Source organism: Octodon degus, unplaced genomic scaffold (genome assembly GCF_000260255.1).
Source record: "Octodon degus isolate 3935 unplaced genomic scaffold, OctDeg1.0 scaffold00012, whole genome shotgun sequence".
NCBI classification, from domain to species: domain Eukaryota; kingdom Metazoa; phylum Chordata; class Mammalia; order Rodentia; family Octodontidae; genus Octodon; species Octodon degus.
Genome location: NW_004524588.1, coordinates 27,149,690 through 27,175,648, shown reverse-complemented (window position 1 = coordinate 27,175,648; position 25,959 = coordinate 27,149,690). Strand labels below are relative to the sequence as shown.

At 37.9% G+C, this 25,959-nt stretch overlaps 2 protein-coding genes across 3 annotated transcripts in view; one reads left to right on the top strand and one right to left on the bottom strand.

Annotated features, from left to right (window-relative positions):
- Positions 1-23,667, bottom strand: part of Mtmr2 (myotubularin related protein 2) — an 81,117-nt gene extending 57,450 nt beyond the window's left edge. Inside the window, exons 1-2 of one of the 2 annotated variants that reach the window (XM_004626158.2) lie at positions 23,596-23,667; positions 3,123-3,228 (exon numbers count right to left, since the gene is read on the bottom strand). The gene's annotated coding sequence lies outside the window, so the exon portion shown is untranslated. Of the gene's footprint in view, positions 1-3,122; positions 3,229-11,255; positions 11,343-23,595 lie in introns of those variants that run through there. The other variant, XM_023709514.1, reaches the window with a different exon arrangement.
- On the top strand, positions 4,212-5,698 carry LOC101563467 (BAG family molecular chaperone regulator 2). Its single transcript, XM_004626238.2, has one exon. It carries the CDS (start codon positions 4,249-4,251, stop codon positions 4,882-4,884), a length of 636 nt encoding a protein of 211 aa, XP_004626295.1. The 5' UTR covers positions 4,212-4,248; the 3' UTR covers positions 4,885-5,698.
- Positions 23,668-25,959: the final 2,292 nt, after the last annotated feature.

The following is a 25,959-nucleotide window of genomic DNA, read 5'->3' as shown; positions in this document are numbered from 1 at the left end:
GGGTGGGAGAGGGTCCGGCCCACGCTGCGCCTGGGCTGGGACTGGTCCCGCCGGCGCAGGGTAGCAGGAAGCTCTCCACACACTCACCAGACCTGGGCTAGGACTCCAGAATACAAATTTTTGAGAAGATAACCATAATTTGTCTCATTTAAGCCTATATATTTTTCAAGAAAAGACAGTTAAGAAATCCAAAATACTTACCTTCTGTATGTATGTACATATCTAAAAGATTATAAAATATAATACCATTTTAATATTTAATTTCCAATGTAGACAAACATCTTGCAGCCACCATTATTTGAGGAACACATCTTAATCAAGAGCAAGCTACAGCTGACAAGAAAGCAGAGCTTTACATGTGAACTTTAAAGTCCCATATTTCAAGAGATACGTTCTCCAGGGAGCAACTCAACCAGACACAAATCCCTTAGGCTCATAAATTAATTCTAGTTGATGGAAAATGCCGAAAGTACATTCTAAACTAATTTTAAAAATAATGAATATATTTTAAAATATTTACCTTATTAAAAAGTATTCATTTTAAGCTTTAAAACTAAAACTAAAAAAACCAAAAAGCAACACTGCCATGTGAAGACCCAATGAAGCAAAGAAAAAACACTATAATTTTACCACTGAGAGAAGGAGAATTACAAAGCCCGGATTTGTGCTCAATTTTTCCAAAATACATCTACCAGTTTATCTCTGTAAAAGACATGTTTCCACGATTAAAAAGATAAAAAATACAAACAGAATTTCCCTTGAGTAAGTGAAAGTTCAAGATATTTAGACTAGTTCCACCCCCAAATCTTCCATTCTGTTTTACTGATGCGAAAAGAAAGCATGTGTGAATATATTGTTTGAACATGAAATCTTTAATAGAAAAAGTTTTCACATTTAGCTGCTAAGTTAGTAGATGCCCTTGGACAGTATTTGTAGTGTTAAAAATATATATATATGCAATTTTATTTAATATTCTTAACAAAACGAGATTTACTCTTTGAATGCACTTGTATATAAAAACAGTTACTAACATAGCTTACAAAATGCTAATGCTCAGGACAGGGATAAACAACAAGCAACAAAACTGCACAGAGCACATAAAGCCTTGAGGCTAACAAAATGCAAGTCACCTGTTGGGATGAATGATTTTCCAAACTACTGTGCCACACTTCTCATTCTACACATAGAGACACACCACAGCCCACTAAAAAGTAACACAAAGCTGTCTACAGTTACTTTCACTAATAAGTAAGGAAAGCACTATCGCTATATGGTTATTAAAGGTACACAGACTGAACGCTCTTGATTGAAATGAAACAGCATTCCTTGGAAAATGAATGATGATTTATAACTGGGATCAGGAAATACATACAATGAGTACCTTACAGTGCCAGAATGTAAAGAAGTGTTTAAAAAAAATCCATGACAATAATGGGAATATGAAAACAGGATCCAGGTTTGGAATTGGAACAGTTTGTGGAATGAAGTTCTTTTACATTATAACAAAAAAATTTTTATTCACATAAATGTCCACAAGTCTATAGTGAAATAAACAACTGAATTCATTAATATGGGAGGAAAAAGAACAAATCTCCCATGGAGAAGAATTTCAAAATAGTATGTAAATATTCTATCCTCGAGGTAGAAAATAACTTAAGAGTGATTAGTGGGCAGCAAATTCTGATCATACACTGTGACACAGGGGTAGTTACAATGAATAAACCTCAGACTCTCTCAACCAAGTGATCAAGGTTAATGCCCACAGTGACAGCTCATGCTGACAGTCTGTGCCCTTGACATGTGATGGAAATGGCACCTTACCGCTGTGGCTTTCCTCCCCAAGACACACGACCCCATTAATGATGAGTAAAACCTGAGACAGTCTACAATGTATCTGAGCAGCACTCTTCAAAACTGAGTCATCAAAACACAAAGCTAAGAAATTGCCTCTATTGTTAAGAATGAGCACTACACTATTAGCTAACAATGTCACACAGCCATCAAAATTAGCATAAAGTTATCAAGATTATGAAGATAAACCTTTATGATTTCTAGTACCATAGAGAAGCCTGCTATAATATAATCTTTTATAATATTTCACAGAATAGTATGAAGAAAAACTGTACAGATGTTTATTATACATCTTTTCATATTTGCTGACTTGTTTTGAAAATGAAAAAATTTTCCTTCACAACAAATTATTTCAGTATGGCAAAAAGTTTTAATCAAAATTATGTTACGTGTAGCCACTGAAAATGCAAATATCTGGTGGAAACCAAGTTCCTGTGACATGCTCTCTGCTGTGTAGATAAAAGGAGCCAAGCTAGAAAGCATGCCCACACCAGGCACTGGGCCACAGCACCTGGTCTTGGGCTCCCAGCTGTCCAGAATCACAACAGTGTTTATTGTTTTTAAAAAATTAAGATTCTGAAGTAGGGTAGAAGGTTAGCACCACACATGAATTTCATACTTCCATCATTTATGGTGAACAGCTACAGAAAAGCTGATGAATCCATAAATGTACTACAGTATAATACTGTGTGGTTAGTTTTATACAAACAAGACCTTTAATAAACACAAAAATACTAGATAAAACATGTGCAGGAACTAACACATACTATAAGAGACTTAGCTCCAGAATTAGACTGCATGAGCAGAAACGCCCGCAATACAATTTATTAGCTATGAGACCTTACTTCAATCTATGAGCTACTATCACAGGTATAAAAGTCGCACGACTGTTGGAAGTGTTATAAAAGATCATTCTTGTATAGCATTTAGAACAGTGATTGGTCCACCTCAATATTCAAAAAATGTCAGCTATATTACTGGCAACTATTACTAAGAGTAATCATAAAATCTTTTATACCACAAATAATCTTATTACCTTTTGGCAAAGAACTAATTTAAAGTATCCACTTAGGAATGAATTACATACTCTTCTTTCATAAATAAGTAAACATTTCAAATTTGCTATCTTGGCCTGGTATATTTTATAAAGGCTGAGATCTCTGAGAATATACAACACATACCTCTTGTTTCATTAAAAGATTATAATGACAGTGTTAGCATAGATATCTAACAGAAATTTCTTCCCTAGAACTTACAAATGGCATACATACCCTCAAATCAGGAGAAAAGTTGTCTGCAGAAGTAGAAATGGAATCTGATGATACAACAGAAGCTGATTTTGTATGCACTGAATTCTCTGAATGCGAAGTAGAGGCACTACAAAATATAAAAACACAGTATGTTTGAAAAATGAAAGCTTTAAAGACCAACTTTAGACATTTTATCTATAATTCTATTATTTATTAAACTTTCCACTGCCAAGAAGTCCTATATTGCCCTCAATCTTGTACTCAAATATAAATTATAGAAGAATCTCTATAATTCATATTGATTCACTATGGTTCATATTGATTCATCATGTAGTACATATATTCTTTAAAGTTTATAATGGTTACCAAGTTCAATCTGGGGTATAGAACAGCCTCTACCTCTAAAATTTCTTTTCAATAAAACCATTACACATATACTTATGATATACATAAGCACATCAATAATACTATGAGAAGTACAAATACAGGATAGGAAGAAAAAACTCAAGAAATGGTACCAATTATGGCTAAGGAAACAAATGTGTTAAGTTGAGCCATTTGACATTATTGTTTTCACAGGCCAAATAATCAAGTATCAACACAGGAACAAAGGAAAGAGAAGAAATTGAGCTGAATCTTTAAAGATTCTAAGGGTTAGACAGAAGCTCTACCAACCACACATGGATGCCAAAGGTAGAGAAATAAAAATAAAGAACTTGAGAAAGGAGAGGGCATATTTATTAATAAGCAGTTTATTCAAACTAAGCAGATTTACTCAGCAGATTAAAGCCTCTGGTAGCAGGCGCAGGGGCTGGGGACTTGAGCCCAGGGCCCTCATGCTTGCTTTGCCCCGGGGGTCCGCTGAGGTGGCAACTGAGACTGGGTGTGGTGGCGTGTCTATAATTTCAGCACTTGGGAGGCTGTGAACAGGAGAATCACTATGAGTCCGATCTAATAGTGAGATCCTGAACACCCAGTAGACCATTCCCTAAAATAAAATAAAATAAATATATACACAGATTTTTAAAAATACAACCTAGTGAATCCCGAATATCAGGGCTTAAAATAAAGTGGTATCCTTGCCAATACAAGGATAGCACTTTGGCCGCCACCGCGCCAACCCCGCCGCGCGAGCGCCGCCGCCGCCATGGCGCAGGCCAGGATCCAGGCCCGGGCCAGCGAGGGCCGCTTCTGCCGCTCGTCGTCCATGGCTGACCGCTCGGGCCGCCTGCTGGAGAGCTTGGACCAGCTGGAGCTGCGGGTTGAAGCATTGCGAGAAGCAGCGAGTGCCGTTGAGCAGGAGAAGGAGGTGCTCTTGGAGATGATCCACAGCATCCAGAACAGCCAGGACATGCGGCAGATCAGCGACGGGGAACGCGAAGAGTTAAACCTGACTGCAAACCGTTTGATGGGACGAACTCTCACCGTTGAAGTTTCGGTAGAAACCATCAGAAGCCCGCAGCAGGAAGAGTCCCTAAAACACGCCACGCGGATCATAGACGAAGTGGTTAGTAAGTTCCTGGATGACCTGGCCAATGCCAAGAGTCACTTAATGTCACTGTACAGCGCATGCTCGTCCGAGGTACCACCAGGGCCAGTGGACCAGAAGTTTCAGTCGATAGTGATTGGCTGTGCTCTTGAGGATCAGAAGAAAATCAAGAGAAGACTAGAGACTCTGCTTAGGAACATCGAGAACTCGGACAAGGCCATCAAGCTGCTGGAGCACTCAAAGGGAGTGGGTGCCAAAGCCCTGCAAGCAAATGCCGAGAGCAGGCTGAATTAGCCTTCAGGGCTGCAGGCCCTAGACGATGGGGTCCCAGCCGTACTCACTGTTAGGTGTTGCCACGCAACAGGTTGTGTCAGATAAGGGAACCACTGCAGTGGCAAGCTTTTCCCATTCAATTAAAACTAGCATTTTAATTATCTAGGCCTTTTAGATTCAATTCTTGCCTCACACTAGGATGTAGCACTACGTATTTTGCCACTTTGTAGATGAGCACATTATGTGAAGGAAGGGACAGCTCCGCTAGGGCCAGGGTCGCTGCTCTTCGCTGGACAGGGGCCAGGAGCTGGTGGAACAGGCCGAGCACCCGGGAGGCCTAGAGGATCCAGGGATGGTAGCAGCCCTTCTGTGCTGAGGGGTTTGTGTCAGATCATTTGAAGCTAAAGATCTTTGCATCTTGTGATAAATTTTTATATACTCTGACACTAGGCATACAGTGGGACAGTCACCTTTAGTTTTACCAGTGTGATTACACGGCCACTTGGTTTCTCAAATGTATTCTTCTCAAATCTCTGTTGTAACTTGCCTTTTCTTGTTGGAATGGTTCCTGGCAATTTTAAAGACATTTCATGTAGCTGTGCCGTAATTCTGGTCCATGTCCCTCTTCTGGGACTTTTGGGTTCTTTGTCTCTTGTTGCTGTTCCTAGGACACATTCATGTATGGGGCCTTGTCTTTGTATAAATTCCCACTTGGGGTGTGCTGGGTCAGCGGGGATAAACACTTTCCATGGCCTAACACTTACCTCTACATTTTTTGTATAAAAGTCACATCTGTTTATATACTGTCTTCAGTAATTAAATGTAGCCACTTCATTGAATTCTTTTCAACACTGATCATTAAATTTTTCTAACACACGTAAAACACCTTATCTACATGGCATCTTGCTTCCTTAACAAGGTGGAGGGATGTGTCAGTCCTTCATCTGGGGAAGTGAAGCAGCCACAGAACCCTGCTGCTCTGAAATCAATCGCCATTTCAAACTTTTTTATTAGTGTGTAGGTATTCCTCACACACAAAAGACCCACACTGTTCTGTGTGTGTTTCTGTAAACAGTCGGATTTCGGTACCGCAGCTGAGTAGCAGCTCCATGGACCTGTCCCTGACCCCTGAGGACAGCACAAGCTTGTTTTTGGCCAGCGTTTGGAAAATGAAAAGTGTTTCCCTCCAGCCCCATACCTACCTGCTCTATCTCTGCCCTGATTCCTATGCATGGCTCCCCACTCGGGTGCGGCTGTCAGACTCTTGGCTGGTTCCAGCATCCTGCAGAAAGGATCTGTCAGGGAGGCCACAGTGCGGCCAGGACCCTGGCCCTGTCACACTCACGCCAAGCAGTTGTTGGTGAACACTCAGGGATTCCCTTGGAACATGCATGTGTGTCCCCTTCAAAGGACTGAGATAAATAAGGACATGTTGGAACACTCATATGTGTTGCTACTCTGAAGGCTGATTTTACAATCACTGGAAGATACTAATACAGTTAAAAGTGAGAATCTCGGAAAAGAAAGGGCAAGGAGGACAAGTAGGGGCCGGACTGGACGTCAGGCCCAGCCCTTTACCCTCCAGGCTGGAGACCCGTTTCGCATGAGGGAGCAAAAGCTGGCTCATGGGTGTGTCTGTTACACGGGGCAGCATTAGCCAGACAAGGTGGCGGTGCACACCGGTGATCCCAGCACTTGGGAGGCCAAGTTGAGGCAGGATTGCTATTTTGAGGCCAGTCTGGTCTCCATAGCAAGACCTTGTCTCAAAAAGCATCCACCCCCCAAAAAAAACACCAAACAATTTCTTTATATAGCAGAACTAAGTAAGACAAAATTACTTTCTTTAGAAGAATGATAGTGATACCATTATAACGTGCAGGAATCTAGCAGGTTGCCAGAGAGCTTGGGCAGAGCCCTACATATACAACCACCACTACTACAGAAGGATGCTAGCCACTGAAAAAGCACCTGAAATAAAAAAGATCAAGTTACTTTGATTTTTAAAGTCAGGTAACGCTTTACATAAGTTCAATGGCGATACATAAACATAACACAAAATTTTAACTTTGAAATGCATTTATTTTTTGATTATTGGAAGTCATCTTCATGAAAATCTTAATCAAGTAGTGTATTTTAAATAAAGCTCAAGGGAATAATTGCAACCCCAAAAAAAAAAAAAAAAAAAAACAAGGATAGCACTTTATTCCCTCTAGGGTGTTCATATTTAGTCAAAACAAAATACCAAGTGGTGGCAAAGATGTGAAGAAAATAGAACACTCATACATATGGATGGGAATATAAAAATAGTACAATCATTCTAGAAAACAGGCAGCTTGTAGCATCTCAATCACTGACCCACGATACAACTCAGCAATTCCTTTTCCAAATATATGCTCAAGAGAAACAGACATGGCCATGGAAGGTGGGGAGGCAGAATGTACATAAATGTGTATAAAAATATTCATAGCATCAGTGTTCTTAATAGCAAAGAACAGAAAACAGTCTCTGTCACCCTGCTTAATCCCCCAAGGTTCTGGCATTGTTCTCAGGATAAAGAACCGTTCTTCACCCTGGCCTCAGGGTGACGCATGACCTGGAGAACCTCCGACACCTGCTCCAAGCTTCCTTTCTGCATGTCCCGCCTGTTTTCCCCAGTCTAAATACAGCAGTCTTGAAAGCCTTAGAAAAGCCTGGCCCTCTGCAGTGAGCATGGCTCTCTCAATACTTCCTCAACTTTCTCAGCCAAAACACCCATCCAGGAAACCCACCTGGAGGTGGAGCTGCCATTAGCCGCTCTCAGGACACTGTGCTTTCCTTTCTTTCCATTTCCCAGGCTGTTTTTATATATCTTATTTGCCTAATATCTACATTCCTAAGATTTCAAACTTCTAGAAAGGGGACTATCAAGAGAAGGATATTGGTTTTGGGTGACTTTTTTATGTACTTAGTACAAGGTCTACAGGGTCTCAGTACACAGATTGGACTACTGGTGATCCTCCTCCTCCTGTTTTCAGCCTCCAAGCGCTGGATTACAGGCTGGCACCCCCATGCTCAGTCTCTCACCATCTCAGCGGGCCTCGGGGGTGGGGCCGGCACTGCACTCCCGAGATCAAATACCAACAGCTGCACTCTGCCTAAGCAGGCGCTTAATCCACTGAGCTATCTGGCCAGCCCAGGAGGTAGGTTTTGCTCACAATTCTATTCCTAACAGCCAGAAAGTAACCTGGTATAGAGCATTCAGCATTCCTGTGGAAGGAAGGAAGGAAGGAAGGAAGGAAGGAAGGAAGGAAGGAAGGAAGGAAGGAAGGAAGGAAAAAAGATCAGATTATTCTAATCAAATTCATAAGAGGCCATGATTAGAACTTACAAGACAACATAAAAAAGGAAGTCAATATATGGAGAGTAGGAAAACAAGTGACATAAAAGTATGAGAAAATAAGGCTTGTTAACTTTCTGGAGGCTTTCTGTGTGTTATTTATATATAACATTCCCATTAAAAGTTTCACTACAATTTGAGATGAACACTTCTTTAAGGTTGCTATGTCTAAAGGAAATAATAATCATTAAGCAACTGGTGGGGACTGGTTTTTGAAAACCTGTTATTTTCACTGCAGTGTGGAATAACCAGAATGCAAGAAACCAGGATCTCAGTATATCTAGCACCAGCTTTTTTGGCCAACCCACTGCACCCTGACACCTCAGAACATTTTCAACATTTAGATTATGTGAGTGGTCCTTACACTGTTGATGGTCATCAACCATGGTGAGAATCTCATGAAAGTTATCCCTTGATTGCTTTCAATGTCAGACTTTTAAATGTCAGGGACTTTATAATGCTTAAGATGTGTGTGTGGCTTGCAATTTCAGGAATGCTAAGGCTAACATTCCTGGCCTGAATGAAGCCTTGTAGTTCTGATGTAGTACAAGTTTCTGAAAGGAGTAGTTTACCTTCTGTATTATTCACACAGCATCTAGATGGGTACTGAAAAATTAAACTGACTGAGAAACTTACACACGCACGTGCATGCATGCACTGAAATATTCATATTTGAAATCCTTTTTAAAAATATTTTAGTCTTAGTCTTGAATCTCAAGTTAAGACACATAAACCACATGGAATTATTCCAATACTGCACTTCTTAAAATCTTTAAGAAAATACTTGTGTGTAATAGATTTAAAGGAAAACTAAATGTAATGGCTACATTTACCTCAAGAGCTCTGGGCCACCACCATATAAATTAAAAGAAAACCATTCTTTATAGAGTAATAGAAAAGATATCTTATTAAAGCCACAATTTCATTAAATACTTTAATCCTTCATATTAAGTGAATTTACCTACAACTGTTTTTATCTTTTAAAATATATTTGAAAACTGTCTAGTTTAGCTGAGTAGTGATTCCATTTCAAACACACATACAATTTTAAAATGTACCTCATTTCAAGTTATAGGGGGCCAGGGAGATAGCTCAGTTGAATAAGTGCTTGCCTGGCAAGTGCAAGGGCCTGAGTTCAATCCCCAGCTCCACAAAAAGAAAAAAAAATCCTCCAGTCATTTCAAGTTATATCTGCAATTATTCAAAGGAACAATACACACAGGGTTGGCTCAGTACTTCTCCTCTCTGAGTAATTTAATCAGACAGATCTAGAACAGACATTAGCTCTACGGACTCCAGGACAGTGGCCTTGACAGCACCCAAGAGGCTGCTTCCAGGCATTCTTTGTGATTCACACACACTATAACCTCGTAACTCAGCACTCTGGAGATGGCTATTAGCTTCAGTAGCCTGACTCATCTGAAGCACTTGTCTGCCAAAGTGAAAAATGGAAATACAGTACATGAAGTAATCAAAGTATTTGAATTTCTGAGAGCACATTCTTTTTTCTTTCAAGCAGCACATGTGATTTTTCTTCACAAGGCTCTCCCCAAACCTACAAATCGTATTTCATTTCTTGAGCTCAGCTTCCTTCTGCATTTCGGCAAACTATCTTCAGTCTCTTATTTTCTCAGTATGCACTTATGTCTGAATCTCTTGAAATTTACGTTCTGCCTCCTTTCAATCAAAATTTGTTCAAAGACGTAAGAAAGCCTGCTCAAGTCAAGAGTACTGAGTACTTGTATCCGTGCTACCAGGTCTCATGACTACAACCCTAGCTACCTGGAAGGTGAAGCAGGAAAATCCCAAGTTCAGAGCCAGCCTGGGCAATGTAGCCATCAGCATCTTAGAATAAAGAAATGAAAAAGAGACTGAGAATTTGGCTCGGTGAGAGAGTGCTTCCCTACTATCAGTGAGGCCACAGGCTCAATCCCATTATCACAAAAAAAGTTAAAGAATAAAAACCAACTACTGTAAACCCAACTCTCTTCCTTTCTTGGCTTCATTGTTACCCCCGCATACTCACTATCATCTAACATTCTGTTTCACTTCCTTATTTTTGACTCCCACATTCCCTCACATTCCCTCCCAACTCTGCCCTCTTAAAACCTAAGATCTTCAAAGATTTCAAGTTTTATCTGTTTTGTTAATTACTGTTTCCTCATTGTCTAGAACACGCATTCCCAACGAAAGGAATAATGCCTCCAAAGGGGAGGTTCTTTGAGGGTAGAGTCAAAAGCTGTATTATTCTTTCAAATATAAGGCATAGACACTCGTGTACATGGTATACAAAACTTTCATTTCCATAGGTAGAGAGAAAAGCTTAGGAAAAAATGCTCAAGGAGAAATAATGTTTTTAAAGGTTGAGAAACATTAATGTGCTTTAGACAAATGCCTGGCACATAGTAGAAGCTCAGAAGTTGAATTATACTAAAATTTACTGAATTAGTTAATACCCAGTGCTTAACATGTAAGGAACTATTCACATATTTATGAAGACAAAATAAAGTACATTTGAAGAATTCATCAAAACTACAGAAACTATTACATTTTACCTAATAAAAGCTAGAACAACCCTTCTTAGTGATCTGAATTCATTTTTAGCAGACTGGAATTAAACATAAGACTGGAAGCTTAAAAATAATGAAACATTTAACATTTTAACCTTTGATGAAGAAAAGTTATCCTTAATCGGAATGTCCCTGCCAGAGAAAGGAATTTATTAAACTAAATCCCACGTGCTATGTACTATTGTGTTTTATGTCAATGAAAGAAAGGAAGCCTACAGAAAGTATTTAATGATGGATCATATATAGAACCATACTAAAGAAGCATTTTCACAATATGCAGCAGAGGACACTGGCAAATGACAACAAATAAACTACTCTCCTACTCCAAGCAGGACTGTAAGTTTAAGCTATAAAAACTAAAAGAAAAATTAGATGTTATAAATCAAGGAAAGTCATTGAACCTTTCAGAACCTTAATTTCATATTGTCAAAGTGGATATAAAATACCTGCTCTACGTCTTTCACTGGGGAGTTATGGAGACCAGCTGAAATCAAAGAGAAAATGCCAACTAAGCTGTACTATCACTTCTGAAAGAAGAGCATGAAATATCTTGCAGCCAACAGTGGTGCTAAAAAGTAGAAAATGCACTTACGTTAAAATGCTTAAAACTTAAAAGCAAAAACACATGTATGGGACTAAGAAAACAAATGTCTTCTCAGGAAGGCTTTTTGCATTAATGACATTTCTCCTAAATACACTGTATGCTCCTGTCAGGATATTCACCTTTAATTCACTGCTATCTCTAACTGTCTGTTAAAAGGTTTTCAAACAGGTTTGTGTCTGCTAGCTTGGTTTTTAAATGCACAAACAATATATGTTGTTTACTAAGAAAACTTTCTAAGTAAAAATTAGAATTCTTAAGAGATTAGGATTTACAAGATATACATTAAAAATAACAGCAATAAAACAATGAGCCAGATCTATTAACACTGAAATAAAAGGGTAACTGACTTACAAACATTTCAAAGTATTAACTATGATTGCAAAAAGTAATAGACAAAGAAATGTTACAAAATGTCAAAAAAGAACCTGATATCATTTTTTACAAAAGCCTAACTCGACAAAATTTGAGCAAATATGATCCAAGTATACTTCTTAATGGCTTTTAATTTCTTAACTACTTCACAGAAAGACTTCAAACAAGACTTTTAAAGCTATGACACTACTATTTTAGTCAATCTTTACTAATATCTGCATGAATCAGTAAATATTGCTTCCTTTTCCCTCCAAATAATTTTTCTTAATGTATGCTTAACTGAAAAGGACAGCTACATTTCCAAATTACGCAATTATTCTCTGATACTCTATCCCATATAACCGACAAGAGTACACAAATTTCCTGCAAGGCCTCCTAGCTGCAAGAGTACACTCTAATACGAAGTGCTGAGGAAATGAAGGTCATGTCAATGAAGACATTCAAAAACTGCAACTAGAGCAGTGGATGCATTATGCAAAGTCTCTTTTTTAATGTACTTGATACAGGGACTCACTATGCAGCTCAGACTTGTACTGATCCTCCATTTTTCAGCCTCTCCAGTGCTGGGATTACAGGCGTGTGCAACCATGCCCAGTCTCAATGGCTGGCTCAGTGCACGCGGGAGTGGGAGCGGGACCAGTGCAGCCTGTGGTGCCAGGAATTGAACCCTAGCCCCTGTGCTTGCCTAAGCAGGTGCGTATTCTGCTGAGCTATCCTGCCAGCCCTGCAAAACAGTCTTGAATATCTACTCTGGGATTCTGTAAACTCACAAAATTCTGAGATCAGAGATGAAGAGTTATAGTGCTAAATATTGGAAACTTTTGCTCAACTAGATTTTACCATTTTAATATTCTTGATAGTGAAAATGTTCTCAGCTCTCCTCTCCTCCCACATACATACGCAAACAAAATACTATCCTATTTGAAAATGTGACTTGTTCTTTAACTTGCGCTCGCTCTCTCTCTCTCTCTCTCTCTCTCTCTCTCTCTCGTACTGAGATTTAATCTCAGGGCATGCTCACCTATACCCTGAGTTCTTTTTACTTTTATTTTGAGACAAGCTCTAGCTAAACTGCCGAAGCGAGCCTTGAGCCTAAGATAGTCCTGCTTCAGCCTTCTGAGTAGCAGGGATTACACACAAGTGCCATTACACTTGGCCTTCTAACATAGTTTCTTAATGATACTGCATAAACTTTCCTTGTGCAAAGGCCCTAGCACAGCTGCAGCTTTATAAAAATGTGTTCTTCATTATCAATTACTGTGGGGTTTCCGTCCAAATCAAAGGTGGGTAAGAAATTAAATTACAGTTATGATTCACATCTATTCCAGTAAACCCTCGTATCTCCAAGCCATAAACAAACTCCCTGGCCCTGGGTAACCTGCAAATACTAAGATTCTAAATAATGGAGAATTAAGTGTACTTTGTAAAAAAAAACAATCATAATACCTCTAAGTAGGCAAAATATAATTTCTACCCTCAGGGCATTAACACCTTTACTCAGATAAATAGGATACACCAAAAAATATTTTTAAATACTCATAAACAGCATAGAAATTAATAAAGTAGTTATAGAGAGCATATTTTCTGAAGAACAACAAAACTGATCAGACTATAACCAGGAATACTTTAGAACACTGTTAAGCATATCAACTACTTTTTACATTTATTCATACGTTGATTTCCTCTCCCCACAGTACTTAGATTACCCTTAGAATAAAACTACAATTATATTATAAAACTGAAACTATATTACATTATACAACTGCAGAATTATACATTCTGATTACTAACTTTTAAGAAAAGCAATTAAGGGCCAGGGATATGGCTCAGTGGCACAGCGCCTGCCTGGCAAGTGCAAGGTCCTGAATCTGATTCCCAGTACCAAAAGAAAAAAAATAAAAAAAAAAGAAACATCCAGGCTGACACTTATGTCTCCAGACCGCAGGGGTTCACACACGCCTCCAATTATTCTCACACCTCTGTGTCCTTGGAAAGAGTAAGACAAAGAACCATTAAATTCACCTCAAGTTCGCGGCCACCGTCCCTCCTGCTCTCTGCACTCCTGCTTCCGTGTGAGGAGCCAGAACTCTCTACGTCTCCTTTCTTTTTCTTACCATCCTTTCCTGCAATCATTTACTGGCACCACCAACATGCTACATACTGGGGATAGACCTGAAAACAAATTCAATGTCTTAAAAGAGTTTGACAGCTAAGTGAAGATGGCAAACATCTAAGTATGTCTTAATGGTAAAGTAGGAGGATGCAGATATATAAAGGAAACCATGAGAACACAAAACAAGTCCAAGAATACAGTCACAGAGTTGCTTAACAGCTGAGAGCAAGAGATTCAGAGTCACACAGACTTATTTTCACTACTTAGCAAATAAAATTTAAGCAAGTTGGTAAATAATACCTTCTAAAAATGTGTTAAGGATCAAAAGCAGGATTCATATAAAGGTCTTGCTACTAAATAATGAAACAAGAGAAAATGTTCAACAAATAGCATCGTGGAAATACAAGAACACTCTTCCCAGAAGGGAAAAAAGGATGAAACTAGAAAAGAAAGCTTTCCTTTTAAGAATTCACTAAATGGGGCTGTGCTGGGTCTGGCGAGGCGGGGGAAGCCCGGAGAACGCGGGAAAGGCCTCTCTCAGGCGGCGGGCCTGGGCTTGGAGCGGAGGGCGGGCGCAGGACAGAGCAGAAGCTCTCCCCACACTCGCAAGGCCTGGGGGTGGTCGGATATCATGTTCTGGCATTCCATTTTCTTTCCATTTTATTTCAGGTGTCATGCTTTTTTATGACTAAATATTTCAGCCTATTTTTAAACAAGAATATTCTTATGCATTAGGCACAACTCAATTGTCAAGTGAGATACTCACACTGACATAATACTAATACTGGTAACACTCTCTAAGTCAGACTATGTGCTAAGGATTAAACCCATAACTTTTTGATCAACACTCCCAGCTCCCTTCTTCCTTTTTTGAGGCAGGGTCTCAATAGACAGCCCAGGCTGGCCTGAATAGCAGGGATTACACCCATGTACCACCATGCCCATGGTATATTTTGGCATTCTTATAGCTCCTTAAATACCTTGTAATCTTTTCTTGTGCTTGCTTTAAAACCCTTCAGTTATATCAGTAATACAAAGTTATTGCATAAAATTATAAAAATGTAGAAGTATATAAATAAGAAAATTGGGCTGGAGATTTAGCTCAGTGGCACAGCACCTGCCTGGCAAGCATGAGGTCGTGAGTTCAATTCCCGGTACAAAAAAAAGAATAAAAAAATTACAAGTACCTATAATTCCAATACTAAGTAACTACCACAGTTAGTATTTAGATGTCTTTTTCAGTGTTGTAACAGAATACATGGCAGATACCTGTTGATAGGTATGGTTTCTTTTGTGGGTAATGAAAATGTTCTGGAATTAAACTGCGACCAGTGTACAACTTTGGAAATATGCTAAAAAACCACTAACTTACTTTTAAAAAGTGAACTTCATGGTAAGTAAATCACCTTGATAAATTTATCCTTTAAAAAGTATAGTGGGGTCAGGGAGATAGCTCAGTTGAATAAGCACTGGCCTGGCAAGTGGAAGGGCCTGAGTTGTTCAATCCCCAGTTATACACACACACACACACACACACACACACACACACACACAAATTCACTAAATGTAATACACAAACTTTTAAACCCAAAACTTTTAACCAACTGATAAATTACATAATAAAACAAGTATTATGGGAGAACTTAAAAAATACTGCATATATTATACACATAAACACATCTGTTCAACTGTCCAACACTCAAGCAGGTATCTAAGCCCAGCTCTGACCTCAAGTAAGTCTAGCACCAGTATTTTCAATAAAGTCACTAGCAAGTCCTGACCCTCTCTGGTTCTACCGGTTTGCTACACTGTTCATAGAATCATTATTGTATCATTTTTAATCACACCATCATTTGGAGATACTTTGCAATAATAAACACAATAAAATCCAAACACTAATACATACCATGGATATATTTATATTACCCTTAATTCCAATCAAATATTTCAAAGTGCAATAAAAAATTACTTGTACAAGTGTTTCAGATTAGAGATGCAGATAAACATCCAAGCACATACTCAGTTCAAAACAACATGAATATCTGGAAACAAGTCACATATCTTTTCATACATCCAAATAAAGAATAACCTCCAAAAGACTGGGGAGGCTGTGCTTTTTCTATTTCCCGTCACCGCTGACCACAGTTATTACAACAAGATCTCAGCCACCTGCCTTATTGAAACCACCTCATCCTACAGCCGATTCCATCTTCCTTCAGTGGCCCAGGGAAAGAAGACGCCTTTTTAAAAGTGTGTTCTGTAAGTAACGCCTCAAGCACTTACACAGCACGTTTTCCCTAGAATATTAAAAATGCCTTTTATACTGGGAGTGGGAACGAGCTTTACCAGGAATGCAAATTTTGCCGTCAATACTTACACAATGGACTATAGTGTCATAAGCATTGTTCATGTTCTATTAGTCATTCTGTTGAAAACTTTATTTAAAAAAATAAAAGCCTGCAGTGTGTACACTGTATCTGGGACACAAAAGACTTACTGTCTGAATACTTGCAGGATCTTCAAAACAGAAAAACAACCCCATTAAAATACATTATTATATATCTATCCTAACCATTTTGAATACACAGATACAAAATGGACATTCATCTGTATCCCCTTTTTTGTTTAGTTCCATCATTTGAATATTATAGGTGTGTAAACTCAGCAAAATATTCTAAAAGAGTCCAGGAGTCCATAATAGTATTGGGTCTTCCGCTTGACTGGCAGTATCAGAAATTGTTGACCTGAGTGCCCTACAGCTCAACATAACACCATGGCTTTACTTATAGTTACATTCTCTTAATGAATAGAGGGACTTGTTCTAATAAGTGTTTGTAAATAGGATATTATATCTGCATCTTGTACAGCAAATAACCACTAGGAAGAGAGTATGCAATGTGTTAATTATTGAAACTGTCCTAACAATTTGATTTGAAACTGTCTCATTGCTATATGTCTCAATAAAATTATGGAAAAAAAATAAAAACACTTTTTTTTAGTTTTTAGTTTTAAATGTCATGACAAAACCAGATGTGTTAATTTAGCCAACCTATAGGACAAAAGAGACTGCATGTGAGCACATCATCATGACATCTGACCAATAAAAATGAGGCTACGTACTATTCAAAAAAGCAGAGGGGATCTTTGCCCTGAGAGAGCTTTCAACTGATACTTGCTGGCTCTTTGTACAATCCCAAATCCAGATGAGTCCATAGCATTTTATTTCCAGGTCTCTTAGTTACATTTCCCAGACTAAATATTTGATGATGCCAGTACCAAGTATGAACAACTAGTTTATACAGAAAATACTTCACACACGTTTCTTTCTCCACAGTATTATTTCCTCAAAGACTTACCTAAAAACAAATAAAAACTGTAAAATAACTAAGTATCTTGGTCAAAATTAGTATGTTCATGGGAGATGCAATTAAGAATTGCAAAATGGGAAGAGACGAGTTCCAGCATCAATCCTACCAGCCTCAACAGCCCTTAAGACAGCTTTCAGAATTTGTTCAACAATCACAGATTCAAGCTGGGGTGACAGGTTAACTGAAAGTTTATAAGCATTCACAAGCTGCCTGAGAAGGAAGACTTCTTTATTGGTTAACTGACGGAAATGGCATACTAAACTGAAAGCTGCTTAGATGACCACAGTGGAAAGCATCCTATCCTAAAGCCAGAACTTCCATCCCAAGTTGACATTTAAAGAAAAAACACAAAAAGAGTAACATTTTCAATAAACACTTCCTCAACTGACATTTTACCCCAGACAAGTATAAACAGCACACAGAAATTTCTCGATAAATGAACTCTCATTTAATCTTCTCATGACAATGAAAATCTAAGTTTGGTTGTTTTGTGTGTGTTTGTTTGTTTTCTATATTTAGGACAGGGTCTCACTACGTAGGTCAGACTAGTAGTGATTCTCGTGTTTTCAGCTTCCCAAGCACTGGGATTACAGGTGTGCGCCTCCACACTTAGTCTCAACTGCCACCTCAGCAAACCCCATGGGGCCTGCACGGCACGCAGGGATCTAACCCCAGCCTCTGAACTCTGCCTTGAGTTTGTTTTTAACTAAGTAAATATTCTTTAGGCCATCTACATAAATACTGCTTTTTCCAAGATAAGCAAACCTGGGTTATTATTAATATGTCACTATCATTTCAATGTACAGTAATAAACCATAACTTTCGTGTACAAACTTCAGTCATGCAAGTGAAGATAGTTTATTTTTCATTATAGAATTAACACATTTAGTAGGAAAAGAACATTCAACATTTGTCAGCACAGAAAGGTTAAATTAAAAATCTAAGTATTGACATCAGTGATTACTACCTGCCAAAGGCTCTCAATTTAAGTTTCACATTAATCTTATAAAGGTAGAACAGCAGAGTATCACTTTTTCCTTTTAAAACAATCAAAGCTCAAAGAAATTGATATATATATATATATACACACACACACACACACACATATATATATATATATATTTTTTTTTAACCACACTTCTAAAGACCATAATCACTTTAAGCATTTAAGCACTCAAATAGTGATAGGCACACTAAGAATGAGTCTTTGATCCTTAAGAGCTCCATTTCTTTTACGTGTTTTAAAAGAAGAGAGTGAGCTGATGGGTCTGAGCCCACAGTGGCCCTCACAGCAAGAGGCAGCATGGCACAGGGCGGAGCCGCTCCTAGACAGACTTTCCTCTTCCTGGTTAGTAGAGAACTTCCCCTATCAGCACCGGTTAGGATGCCATACCAGATGCAAGCTCCACCCCGCCTCCTCCGAGAGGGACCTTGCTTCTCTTCCTAGCCCTCCCATGCCCAGCAACAAAGGAATTCTTTACTTTTGGACACTTCTTCATGCCAGAAAGGAAACTTACACCTCTAGTGCTGACTCTCTTTGGGGTTATGCACAGGCCTTGGCCTTTTGGCTCACCTTCAATTTGATCACTAGAAGAAATATCCCTTCTCGATCACTCTGCTTGGCTGTCTCAATCTGCAGTGATGGATTTCTGCCCATATGGAACTCTGCCAGGGTCATTATGGCAGATGATGCAATATGGCATTGGGTCCCAAAATAAAAATGTGCCACCCCAGACCAACTTCTGTGTTCCTCTAGTCCCAACATAGACTTTTTTTTATTATTAATTTTATTAAGAAATAGCAATGAGACAGTTTCAAACCAGGTTAGTAGGACAGTTACAATAATTAATACATTGCACATTGTTGTCTTTGTAGTACATATTCATAGTACAAGATGCAGACATGATATCCTGTCCAAACACTATTAGTACAAATCTTTCTTTTACTGAATTAAGAGAAAGCTGTATATCTATCCTATTTTGTAAAGATTTATATATTTTCATATATATTATTACAAAATGGTCCTTCACTTATATCCCCTTTTTTGTTTAGTTATTAACAGAGATGGGTATTCCATTGTCATTTAAATATTGTAGGTGCGTGAATTCAGCAAAATAATCCAATATAGTCCAGTAGTCCATAATAGCAGTGGGTTACCCTCAGGACTGGCAATGTCAGAAGTTGCTGACTTGAGCCTTTTATAGCTCAGCATATTAATATGGCTTTATATTTTATACCTCATTTTTATACTTTTCTGCTGGGTGGTTAAGACCAAAATAAAGGAAGACCTATATAACAAGAAATGTAACTTTTGTACCTGACAAGGTCAGTCAGATTCCCTCAGGACTTACCCTGAAACCCTGTACCACAGTTTGTAGATCCTTTGTCAGTGCAGCCATGTGGATGAGTCATGGCCATTGCTTGACCAATTTGCTCTCTGTGAAAGCTTGAGAGTATGTTTTCTCTCTAGGTGACTCTCCTTAGGTGCATTATATGTCGTTAATCACTTTCCTCTGTGGCCCCACAATCTCCTTAATCAGAAAATTTGGGGCACCACTGAGTTACAGGATGTTACAGTACAGGTTCTCCTATGTCCTGAGTCTTCACTGACCTTGAAAGGCCAGGGCCAAAATGTTGGCTGTCCTTATAGCCTTTCTTTTTCTCTAAATTTTGGTCTGCAAAGTTAAGTTGTTAACCCTCCAGAAGAGAAGCTTAATGACACTATTACCCTATAACACAGGCAGCTGAGCTTTCTGTCTTCCTTATGCACATGCCAAAGGCCCTCCAATCCTCTCCCAACCTGTCAATTCACCTGCCCACGTGAACGCCACTTCTAGTTCAACCTGATAAAAACCCTGCTCCCAACTCCCTCCTCCAAGGGTCCTTGCAATCTCTGGCAGCCCTCCCATGCCAACAATAAAGGTTTTCTTTTTACCTCTGTGTCTCTCCATGGCACCAAAAACCTTACAAAGACTTCATATATTTTGAATAATTACGCTAACTAGACAAGATGAACTTAGATAGCTTTCCAAGATTTAGAACAGCTTTTCAATAACAAAATGCACACCTCATAAAATTTCACTATTTCTGGTTATAATTTATGTTGGAAATAGAAACAGCACGAAATTCAGAGTCAAAATCCAAACTCCAGTTCCATCTTTTATAATGAGGGATACTGGACAATCATGTTACTTCTCTGGGCCTCAGTTGTCGATCTGTCAAATCAAGACTTGTCTCACAGGTTAATAGGAGAACTAATGGAAATGTGTAGGCAAAACAGCTTCATTAATATAAAGATGATATCAAAACCTACTAGATTTAAATCTACTAACTGAGATTATATTGAGACATACCTTGAATAGGCATTCATTTAATTTTTCATGCTTTAGCCATTTCCTTCCTTAGAAAACTGCAGACAGAAGTCTTCCAAAATAGCATTAAGTACTTACCATGTAAATTATGTGACAGCCTGGATCTCTCACCGTGACTACAGCAAAAGAGAAATCAGATACCCTAAACAGTACCTACTGTAGTAACCTGCATTGAAAGAAGCCTCAGGCTAAGACAAGAAACAAGGCAGCAGACACTAGTAATCCCAGCACTTAGGAAGCTGAAGCTGAGGACTGACACAAGTTCAAGGCCAGCCTGGCTTACACAGTGAGTTCAAGGCCACCTGAACTACACAGCAAGACCCTGTCAACAAAAACACAAAATACCCAAAAAAGCATTTAAAAAGAATAAGTGACAATCACATCTGCTTTCCTTTCTGCTTTAAAATTAAACGTGGTAAACATGTCCATTAATCACAAGAAAACTTTGGATGTACACCATCATAGTCATCTGAATACATTATACATGTTTTCAAAACATTTCACACATATGATCATAAGAACACAGTATCAGTTTGCTTAGAGTATTTTAATATACACAAAACATCCACAATTAGGCAGGCTCATTAACTCTAGTATCACAACAGAGTAAATAAAGGAGTCACACAACACAGTAACATCTGTTTAGTTACACTTATGATTTTGAGTCAATAGGTACAAAAAGAAAAATTTAATGGAAAGAATACATAGCAAGGTGTAAGCTTACTAGAAAAAAATTAGCTACTTAAAATAACATTTGGGGGCCAGGGAGATAGCTCAGCTGCATAAGTGCCTACCAGGCAAGCATAACATCCTGAGTTCAGTCCCTGGTGCCATAAAAAAAAATAATAATAATAGCGTTTTTAAGGTTGAGGGTGTAACTCAATGGTACAGTACCTGCCTAGCATATGCAAGGCCCTAAATTCAATTCCCACTAGCACAAAAACAAATAAATAATATTTTAAGTGATTTCAATAAAATGTATCCCCCCAAAAAAATCAAAAGGGGTAACAGCAATTAAACTTTTAGTAATTTAATCATCACAGGTCTGGCCAGATAGCTCAGCAGACTACAGCCATCTGCTTAGGTAGAGTACAGCGGCCAGCCAGGGCTCCATCCCCTGTGTGCTGTGCAGGTCCTGCCACCAGGGCGCGAAGAGACAGGGATTGATACGGAGCATGGTGGCGTACACCTGTAATCTCAGTGCTTGGGAGGCTGAAAACAGAAGAGTCCAATCTACGCAATGAGACCCTGTACTAAATATATATTTTTAAAAAATTGTAACTTAAGCATTACAAAATATTTCTAAAAATTTTGTCTAGCTACATTTACTACTATTAAGTCAGTAATGACCAAATTACACAGAACATCATAAAATATATACAATACTAAAATTAGTTCAAACTCTACAGTTCAAAAAAAAAACCTTAAAAAAATTCAGTCCCTCAGATATATCATCAATATAAAGTGTAACAATTTAGTATTATAAATTTAATTTCTACTAGTTATGGTCTATGGATTGGTAAAGGACCAGAATTTGTAAAAGAAAAACACTCAGAATAGTGTGCTAGACAGAATGCAAGAGGAAAAAACGAAGTTTTAATAGTAAGTTGTCCATAGTATAGGTTACCAAGCACCAATTTACCAAGCAATATAAAATTAGCACCTTCTATTCCATTCAAAAAATAAAATCAGATCCTTTATTTTTTAAAAGCATAAAACTTAAAATCATGATACAAATAGTACCATGGGTACAAAAAAAAAGTTTTTTCCTTTCTATGCCAAAACTATCAATGATTTCAAAACTAAAATCAGACAATATCTGACTTAAAGATAGAGAAACCACATGATTTTCGTGCATGTATTCAATATGTGCTTTTAGCCATTTTTCAGCTACAGTGATGGATTGGCTATAATATGATTATGGAAGTAAGACTAACTAATCCAGCACTGTAACTGAATAGACATAAAACACAATGACGCTTTCTGGCCTAACAAAAATTATGACTTTAATTGATAAAGTCTAGAAACAGCATCAGAAGATAATCTTCAGCACTAAATATCTCTGTGTCGGGGCCAGGGAGATGGCTCAGTGGAATAAGTGCTTCCCTGGCAAGCACAAGGGCCTGAGTTCAATCCCCGGTTCCAAAAAAAAAAAAAAAAAAAAAGCAAAAAACAAAAAATAAAAAGAAAAAAACCTCTGTGTCCCTGGAAGAAAAACCATCAACATGTCCTGGCCTTCTAATATTTATTGTTCCTTTAGGTAAATTACTAAAATCTTCTAGGTCTATTTCCTCATCTGCAAGAAACCATGTGGCTCAATGTGTCTCAAACTTCTAAGTGCAGATCTCTGGGTCTACTCCAAATGATTTAGAACCTAAGTTGCTAAATGAGTCTAAACCTAAGCTATTTCCTACGCACATGTAATCTCAATATCAAGGAGAAACACTAACCTGAATAATCTCTTACGCTTAAACAAACATTACAGAAGGAAAGGAAGGGAAGTAGAGATCAGGTATGTGGATGGGGAGTAGTATTTGCTACTTAAATGGCCATATTTTGGGCCAAAAAACCCCACAAAATAGTAGCAAAATTAAACCTGGATAAAATACACAACGTTCATCAGCAGCTCAAAAGCGAGGTTCTCAGTATCTACACAAATACAACTTTAAATATAACATGAACCCTCATCCTCTTCTCAACCTGCAAAATATTAAGGAGGTAAAGGAAGAAAATAGTCCTACACAGAACACAAAAACAGTAATAAAGAAAATTACTAAATGACTAAAAGTCAAGTGTTTTCTCCAGATAGAACAAAACACAGAATCTTAGGATGGTGATCAAACTTTGAAGTTACTGATTACTAATATGCACAAATTCATCTGGTACAGTACAAGGATTCCAAAAATACTGTTTACAATATCAGTTTGTCCACTTTGCTCCATTTTCCCATTCACTTACATTATAATTTTTGAGATGTTTTATCTTCACTTCTGATGATCTTCAAATGCCAATGGCTCTTTAACACATTAACTGTAAACAAACACAAAGGATCTTAAGGGAATTCAGATATGTATTTAAGGAGCCCTAGTAGCAACCAATCCCAATCACTGCACTGCATAAAGCAGGTGGGAGAAGGAAAGGAACAGAGACTTTCATATTTTTTACTGGTTTCATAATTTATCTGATCTTCAAAGTGAAAACCTTTCTTTTTATTACCCTCTTAATGATCAGAAACAGCATAAAAGTATCCTACATTCTACCTAAAGAACATTCAACAGTAGAGAAAATCCTCTCAAGTGGTAAACACTTAATTTGTTACTGTATTATGTATGTATCTCCATCCTTCTCCTGCACAGAAATATGTTAAGAAAACTCCTCACAATTACCACCCAATCAATCTGCCCTGGACCTGCCATTAAACTACAAAACACAGGCCTGGACGTGGGACACCAGATTTTCAGGCAAAATCAGTTCTTTTAAGCACACACCTTGAAGCTGAACAGACCTGGATTCAAATGGCAAACTATTCTCTCTAGTCTTTGGTTTCCTTATCTGAAAAAATGTGAAAAGCAATACTAACTATACAGTTATGAGTATCAGATGAGAAACTACATAGAATTTAGCATTTTATACAGCACACAAGCCCACAACAAATGTTAAGTGATAGTATTTATACTGTTAACCAGTGTTATAATTGTTTATCAAGATATCAATATTAAATTGTTTATTAATATTAATTATATTGATTTATTACAACAACTATCTAGGATTTTGGAAAGCCAGCTTTTCTCAGGTGTTTCTACTTTTAGTTACTGTCTGATAAGTAACTAAAGACTAAGTGAGTCTTATTCCTACAAAGAAATACTGGAAGAATATTAATAACAGGATATCTACTCCATACAATAAAACAATTTTTACTTTTGCAGATATGTTGACTGAGCTCCAGCAAATCAGTATAAAATAATTATTATGAAAACCAATCTGGACCAGTTATTTTCCCTTTTACTAATGCACAAACTCGTGAAAAAAACTGCCTGAACAACTCATTTCATGTCTATTACATGCTTTAAGTATACTGAATAAGCTGTCCTCTCAATCCAGAAGAGACTTACCTACCCTTCTCTACCCACTTCCAAAAATAAGCACCAGAGGGCTGGGGAGATGGCTCAGTGGAATAAGCGCTTCCCTGGCAAGTGCAAGGGCCTGAGTTTAATCCCTGGTTGCGCCAAAAAAAAAAAAAAAAAAAAAAAAAATTAAGCACCTGTGTTTGAAATTATATGCTTAGAATAATAAAGTCAGGTGATCCAAGAATACATGAATATTAAAGTTAGGTGATCAGGGGCTGGGGAGATGGCTCAGTAGCATAAGCGCTTGCCTGGTGAGCACAGGGGCCTGAGTTCAATCCCCGGTTCCGGAAAAAAAAAAAAAAATCTAAAGTTAGGTATTCCAAAAAACAATGGTATCTCTGAATTTTTCCATAAGAATTTTAGTTCAACAACATAAAAACAAACAAATATTGGCAGAAGCATTTGTAAACTAAACATGGCCTAAGATAGCCAGCTTAGCACGGAGAACACATACTTAGAATTGAAACAAGAGAAAAATGCCAAAGTAGAATCTTAACACATATTCTGGGAGGAAATAAAACACATATACATGATTCAGAAATGGAGAACAAACTGAGAGAGTAAACAGAGTAGGCCATAAAGCTCATTATTACCACTGCTTTCCCACACAAATTTCTTGAGGTTTTCTAATGAAATAACACAGCTGATCATTCTTCATTTTATTTCTATCTTCCTGACACAAAACCATCTAGCAGTATTATATACAACTCTTTCATTTCATGATTCTAGATCAGGATTTTAAAATTTAATACACCAACAAGTTAAAAGTGAGTCCAAAGTACTTCAAATTATAGGTCTCTCTTTTTTTGTTTACCATAATATATCACCTCTCCTTCAATTACTTTTTGATCAGCATATTTGCAAATTCATGGGTGTCCCTGGTAATAAATGAAATGTCCTAGATTTAAACTGAAAAACACCTATTTCTAAATGATTCATTTGCATACCCTTAAAGAAGCTGCTGATGGTCTCCAATATCCATTCTCATCTATTCCTTAGTGAGGGAACCTTAATGTTTAGCTCAGGAGAAAGCCTCATGGAAGAGACTACATGTCCCAGCCTCCCTTGCAGCTATTCACAACCACGGTACCTTATGGTGGCCAACAGAATGTAAACTTGAAAACTATGTATGACTGCCCCAAGTGTCCTTAAAGCAAGGAATTATATCCTTTTTCTCTTTTCTCTAAAGAAGTAA